This window comes from Sminthopsis crassicaudata, chromosome 5 (genome assembly GCF_048593235.1).
Source record: "Sminthopsis crassicaudata isolate SCR6 chromosome 5, ASM4859323v1, whole genome shotgun sequence".
NCBI classification, from domain to species: Eukaryota; Metazoa; Chordata; class Mammalia; order Dasyuromorphia; family Dasyuridae; genus Sminthopsis; species Sminthopsis crassicaudata.
The window spans coordinates 39,486,374-39,493,778 of NC_133621.1; the positions used below are offsets into that span (position 1 = coordinate 39,486,374).

General features: G+C 38.6%; 1 protein-coding gene across 1 annotated transcript; it reads left to right on the forward strand.

The window, feature by feature from the left end:
• Positions 1 to 2,028: 2,028 nt before the first annotated feature.
• LOC141543130 (C-C chemokine receptor type 1-like) lies at positions 2,029 to 6,322 on the forward strand. The gene is made up of 2 exons (XM_074268023.1): positions 2,029 to 2,174; positions 5,003 to 6,322. Exon 2 carries the CDS (start codon positions 5,014 to 5,016, stop codon positions 6,076 to 6,078), a length of 1,065 nt encoding a protein of 354 aa, XP_074124124.1. The 5' UTR covers positions 2,029 to 2,174; positions 5,003 to 5,013; the 3' UTR covers positions 6,079 to 6,322.
• Positions 6,323 to 7,405: the final 1,083 nt, after the last annotated feature.

Here is a 7,405-nt window from a genome sequence, read left to right on the forward strand (position 1 = left end):
GTCTACTTTCCGACTTTAAAATTGATAGTAGGTGTTGTAAGAAACAGAAAACATTAATGAAAAAATAAATTTAATTGAGAACTATTTAGCAAAATGAGTAAAAATACAATACAACATAGTTAATGTGAATTCGTGGTTCTCTCAGTCAAAATATGGCCAGAAGGGATCTGGTTCATTTCAGTTTGATAGCATTGCTGTCTAAGAGAGAACTAGATAGATAGGTTCAGTTTGGCTCCAAGGAACAAAACATTAACTATTGGGTGGAAATTACAGAGGCACATTTAGTCCTGATTATAAAGGAAAAGCCCCCCACTTAAATGATTTAAAAGTAGAGAGAGCTTCCTCAGGATGTAAAGGATTCCCATTACTACAGAAAGGATGGCCTGCATGTTCACTTATTGGGGAAGCAGTAGTGAAGTTGGTCTACAAAACCTCTAAGTTACTTCTTAGATACTGTGAGTCAGTGAGTGTGGTAGTTACAAAGAGGAAAACTTCAGCTCAGGAAGAACTTTACAATAATGAATAAATATGGAATGGATGTCTTTTAAGGCAGTGAGATACCCATCTCTGGAAATGTTCAACCAGAGGTAGGATAACCATTTGTTTAAGCTGTTGTAGGAAATAGGTGATGTGGCAAATAGACCACATTTAGGAGTCAGAAAAACCTGAGTTGGAATTCTGCCTCAGATATTCCCTAATTGTGTGACCCTGGGTAAATAACTTCATTGCTTTGTGCCTCAGTTTCCTTATCTGTAAATATAGGATAATAATAGCAACTACTTCCCAGGGCTTTTGTGATACTCAAATGACATGTATAAACTACTTTGCACAATTTTAGGTGTTATATAGGCTAGGTATTAATTATTATTATTATTATTATTATCATAGATTCAAGCATTGCCATAGGGTTATACCATATAATCTTTGGGGTCTCATTTATTTCTATCATTCTTGTATTTTCCGATTCAATGATACAATGACTTTATTGTCTTATGGTTCTCTTATTTCATGAAACTATGCTGTAAGTTTAAGATTCTGTGATACTATAATTCATTGAAAGTCCATAATAATAAGAAAGAAAGAAAGAAAGAAAGAAAGAAAGAAAGAAAGAAAGAAAGAAAGAAAGAAAGAAAGAAAGAAAGAAAGAAAGAAAGAAAGAAAGAAAGAAAGAAAGAAAGAAAGAAAGAAAGAAAGAAAGAAAGAAAGAAAGAAAGAAAGAAAGAAAGAAAGAAAGAAAGAAAGGAAGGAAGGAAGAAAGAAGAAAGGAAGAAAGGAAGAAAGAAAAAGGAAGGAAGATAGAAAGAAAGAAAAAGGAAGGAAGGAAGGAAGATAGAAAGGGAGGGAGGGAGGAAGGAAGAAGAAAAGAGAGAGAAAAACAAGCAGGAAGAACAGAAGGAAGGAAGGAAGAGAGAGAAAGAAGGGAAGAAGGAGGAAGAGGAGAAGAAAAGAATGAAAAGGAAAAGGAGGAGAAGGAGGAAAAAAAGGAAGAGGAGAAGGAGAAGAAAGAAGTCACATTCATTTATGGAACACTGCAAAGAACCTTGCATGTGTGATCTTAATTGATCCTCACAACAGTGCTGAGAGAGAGGAAAGAAAGAAAGAAATATTTACAGAGGACATACTATGTGCTAGACACTGGGCTAAGCACATTAAAAATATTATCTCCTTCACGACAACTTTGAAAGGTACAGACTATTATGATCCCCATTTTACAGTTAAGGAAACTGAAGCAAGTAGAGGTTAAGTTTCATTCAGCTAGAAAGTATCTGAGATTGGATTTGAATTCAAATGGATATTATTTGGGCTCACTTCCTGGAGCCCCACCCCATGGATCTCCCCACTATCCCACAGCTATAGCTGCCACTATAGACTTTTTTTTTTCTAGATTTTTTTCTAGATTTTTTTTCTAGAAAAATTAAGACATCTTCAATAAAATGTTCTGGGCATTTCTGCTCTGCAAACCCTCCAGTGATAGTGTCTGCTGTGTGAGGTGATGAGTGAGCTCCTCAAGAGATGAAGTAAGGGCAGCACCCAGATATTTCTTATTCTGAAAACTTACTAGTTCCCATAGAGCCCAATTTCTGTTGCTCAGGAAGCTGGGTGTTTCCTTCTCAGACAGAATCTTCAGCCTAGGAAGAAGACTTAATAGGCTGGGTGAAGAGCCTGCTGAACCAGTAAGTAACTTTTTTCTTTTTTTATGATTTACTGGTCAGAGCTGTGTTAAGGGGACAGAATTACATTGAAAGGAGAGCTGAACTTGGATTCAGGAGATTTGGGTGTGATACAACTCAATTAGATTGAGAAAATCACTTGGATTCATTTTCCTCATCTGAGAAATGAAGGATTGAATTATATGAGTTCTAAGGGCACTTCTTGCCTAAGCCCTATGAGAAATGGGGATTTAAGGAAAGTAGACTTCCAAATAAGTTTGGAGCTCTTCATCCTTGGAAATTCCTAAAAATAAGGATAGACTGGGTTTTGAATTGCCAAAAGAAGGTGGATGAACTAGACAACCTTTAGAGGTAACTTCTATTTAATAATTAAACAAAGAATCATAGAGCAAGAGAGTGCTTTTCACATCCAGTGGAAATCTTCCCTATAGCATCATTAGGTCACAATGTATGTGAGTCATAAGAATGTAGCCCATGTCTTTCTCACAGTTTATGGAGGACAGAATTCCCAGCCATACATATCTGTGGACTCCCAAATCCGTTAGGTCTTTTGCTGTCTGAGAATTAAGAAGGTTCAGATCTCCCAATATAATTCATAAAAAATGTGTATTTTTTAAAATTAATGTAGGGGGCAGCTAGGTGGCACAGTGGATAGAGCACCAGCACTGATTTCAGGAGGACCAGAGTTCAAATCTGGCCTCAGACACTTAACACTTCCTACCTGTGTGACCCTGGGCAAGTCACTTAACCCCACCTCAAGGGAAAAAAAAATTAAAATTAAAATTAGTGTACATATATAACCAGAAAAAAAGAAAACAATAAACAAATTTTTAAAAAATGTCAGCAAGCCTGGCATATGATAAATCAAAATAAATAAAGCAAAATGTCTTGTGAAAAAAGTGGGGGGGAGGTTCAGAATAGCTAGACAGTGGCAAATACAAGAAGTACTTGCTAATCTTCTAATTTGTGCAAGGTGCAGTAGTATGAGGGAAGGGGATAGAGAATGGGTCCTGGGGTAAGAATCAAGTTTGACATATCCTAGCTGAATGACCTTGGGCAGGTCACAACTAAGATTGTAAATGGCAGAGTAGTGTGTAGATCTGTATTCCTGGATGGAATTTGCACAGTGGGCGCTCCCAACTTGAAATCATCTTATAGAGAAAATTGTACCAGACACCTTGTCTTTATTGGGGCTCCAAAGACAAAAGGAAAAATAATCTCTGCCCTTGAAGAGACTATGTTCTCGATAGAGATACAACCATCGTGTACACTCATGATGTAATCGGGCATCTGTTCATTGCAATTATAGAGGGAGGAGACGATGAGATCCCAAATTTCTTTACTCGAGAATAAGATAATGACGGTAGTGGTGACATCAGGGATTGAGTCTCCCCTCAGAAAATTAGTATGTAAAAGGTATCTTTCCATGGGCTTTTACATTGCTCCCTAAGGCATAGAGTGCTAGGCTATGGGACAGCAGCTCTGGCCATAGTCTGAAGTTTGCCATTAGTCACTGCCTGACTTTTTTGTTTACCAGCCTACCTGGCACCCTGTAGAAACTGGACCTTCCCCTTCTCTAGGTGCTACCTGATACACTAAGTCCTATTGCTTCCTCTCCAGGTGTAGAGTGCCATCCTCCATGCTTCTGTAGGGAGTTTCAGGAGTTTCCATGGCCCAGAAATACCATCGCCTCCCCAGATGATGAGCTACTCCCTCCTAGGAATGAGCCAGGCCAGTTCTGGAACTATCGATACCTGGTCCATTTCCAGTCCTCTGATTTGATCCAATCCAACAAGCATTTATTAAATACTAGCTATGGAGATAATTCAGGCCAGTTCCGATGGTCTTGTGATGGAGAGAACCATCTGCACCCAGAGAGAGGTCACTGCGGACTGAGGATCACAACGTAGTATTTTCACTCTTTTTGTTATTTGCTTGCATTTTGTTTCCTTTCTCCTTGATTTTTTCTTGTGCAGCATGATAATTGTGAAAATGTGCATAGAAGAATTGCACATGTTTAACATATATTGAATTACCTGCTGCCTAGAGGAGAGAGAAAAAATTGGACACAAGGTTTTGCAAGGGTGAATGTTGAAAATTATCTAAGCATATGCTTTGAAAATAAAAAGCTTTAATAAAAAAAAATACTTGCTATTTATCAGGGACTATACTCTGTAGCCCAAGAGAAACAAAGCCAAAAAGTAAAACAATTCATACTCTCAAAAAGCTTCTATTCTATTAGAGAGAAGTACCTGGAATCTTTTCAGTTTGGTATGACTTTCTAGGGCTTGTGATCCCTTGGCAAAGCCTTTAAGAAGCCAGGGTCATCACCGTATTCTGAAGATATGTCAGAAGAAAACTGTATTGGAAACTGATCAATCAATAATTAATCAGCAAATGTTTATCAAGTTCCAGGTCTTATGTTAGATTTCTTTTGTTGTCTACTTGGTTATTTACATTTGATTGTATTTTCACTTACTATGCTAATTATTATGCTTTTTTTAATTTTATTTTTTACTTTTTGCTAAGGCAATTATGGTTAAGTGACTTGACTTGTCACACAACAGCTAGGAATTGTTGTGTCTGAGACTGGATTTGAACTCAGGTCCTCATGACTTCAGGGCTGGTGCTCTATCCACTGTACCACCTAGCTACCCTCAGAGCTTACATTCTAATGCTACCTGATCACTTGGTAGGGATGTAGCAGAGGAGATTCTTGGTGAGATACAGGTTAGGCAAAGAGGTCACTGAGGTCCTCTCCCAGATCCAGTGAATTATTCTATGAACTTTTAGCAAAACAAGCAAACAATCAACTTTTTCTATTCTCACAGGGCAGTCCAGGATGAGCACTACTACATGGCCACCAGATCTAACTACAAATGGATTTAACTATGAAGATTTTACTCCATGTTACAATGATGGCATCATAGACCTGACCTCCAAGTTCGTGCCTCTTCTGTACTTGTTGGTGTTCATCATCGGCATGCTGGGCAATTCCATAGTAATACTGATCCTCACAAAGTACAAGAGACTCAAGACCATGACCAACATCTACCTTCTCAACTTGGCCATCTCGGATCTGCTTTTCCTCATTATACGTCCATTCTGGATTCACTATTATTTGCAAAATAGTTGGGCCTTGGGAGATGCCATGTGTAAACTTCTTTCAGGGTTGTATCATATGGGCTTGTACAGTGAAATCTTCTTCATCGTCCTGCTAACTATTGATAGATATCTGGCCATTGTCCATGCGGTGTTTGCCATAAAGGTCAGGAAGGTGGTCCTCAGCATCATGACCAGCATCTTTACCTGGGTTCTGGCTTTCTTGTTATCTCTTCCTGAAATTATCTTCACTAGATCTGAGAATGAGAGTTTTGTTCATACCTGTAGTCCTCATTTCCCAGATCATAGTATGGAAACATGGAAACAGTTCCAGGCTTTGAAACTGAACTTCCTGGGATTCATTTTACCCCTACTGATCATGATCGTTTGCTACACAGGGATTATAAAAATACTGCTTAGACGGAGGAGTGAGAGGAAATGGAGAGTGGTCAAACTGATTTTTGTCATCATGATCATCTTCTTTCTCTTTTGGATACCCTATAATATCACAATGCTCATTGCTGCTTTCCAGAATTTCTTTTTTGAACTGGATTGTGAAAATAGCAAACAGTTGGATGTGGCAATACAAGTGACTGAAACCATTGCCCTCTCACACTGTTGTGTCAATCCTGTGATCTATGCCTTTGCTGGAGAGCGGTTTCAGAAATACCTCTCTCATTTTGTCCACAATCACATTGCAGTGCATCTGTACAAGTGTGTCCCATCCTTCTTGAAGAACAGGCCAGAGAGAGTTAGTTCTCTCTCTCCGCCTACTAGGGAACATGAACACATGATTGAGTTTTAGATCATTACCTAGGAGGGTGGCTCATGGGCTTTAACATTTACTTAGCTGGAGTGGGAAATTCAGAACCCATTCACTGATCCCCAGGTTAAGCTTCTCAGATGGAACAGAAAGTCAGTACTCTAGTGGGAGGTGAGATGGTTGGGAGATTAGGAGCCTGGGCGCTCCCCAAACTCAAATATTCAGACTATAAGGACAGATCTCTTTGCAAAATTGCTCAGTAGTCACAGAGCATTGTAAAAACAAATAGAAGTTAATGTAATTTATTTTCTCTTGAGATTTACAAATAAAACTTTATGCATCTTCAGACTTGAGAAACATGCTTTTCTAATTTGCAAAAACATAATAGAAGTATATAATATGTATACACATACATACATGCATATATGTACATATATCTCTGTCTCTATCTGTGTTGTTTAGTTATTTTCAATCATGTCTAACTCTGCACATCCCTCTTTGGGATTTTCTAGGCAAAGATAATGGAGTAGTTTGCCATTTCCTTATCTAGCTCATTTTACATTTGAGGAAACTAAGACAAACAGTCTGAGGCTGTATTTGAACAAACAGGACAAACGTTCCATGAGGTCCCAGGGCTTTGGGGTCAGGGCTGACTAGCAAGGGACACATGACTGACCAAAGCCAGTGGATAAGATGACCATTGGAAAGAGGCCTAGCCCACATGTGGCCTGTTTAACTAGAAGGTGTAGGCTAGGAATTATTTGGACAGCACACAAGGGAGGTGAAATGTAAAATGCCTCATCAGCAATCCCAAAAACAGCTTTATGTTCTGACAGGATTTTAAGTATCAGTTTCCTAAGAGATTGTGGTGATATAGTTGTAAATTGTTCCTGAATTCTCTTTTTGGGTTATTCTATCACTGTGAGTCTCATGTGCTTAGGAAAAATTGCCTGGCTCCTACCTGATTACTATTGTCATTTTTTACTTCCTTTTCTCCCTACTTTGGGGAGACTTAAACATGGACCAAAACCTGGCTTGAAAGAAATTAATTTAGGGGCTAATTAGGGATTGATTAATTAATTAGGGATGGGGATTTAGCAAGCCAAGGGTTAAGAAGATAAGAAAAGACAATCCTAGAACTACTTTCAATAGAAACTAAACTCTACCAAGATTGAACCTAATCTAGACCAGAGTAGGGGGAACTCCTTAGTTGAAAGGGAATGAGTACAATATACCAATGGCCTTGAGCCAGAAGCAGTTTCCTACCTCTGAGCAATGGGAATTTATGTCTAAACAGACTAGAGTCCCAGGGATTCAGGCAGGTTGGCTCTCAAAAACTTTTCTCTCTGCCTATAGAATGTGTCTTATT

What these genes read in the sequence shown, in the direction of transcription:
- LOC141543130 (XM_074268023.1), top strand. Translation starts at nt 5,014, where the DNA reads ATGAGCACTACTACATGGCCACCAGATCTAACTACAAATGGATTTAAC.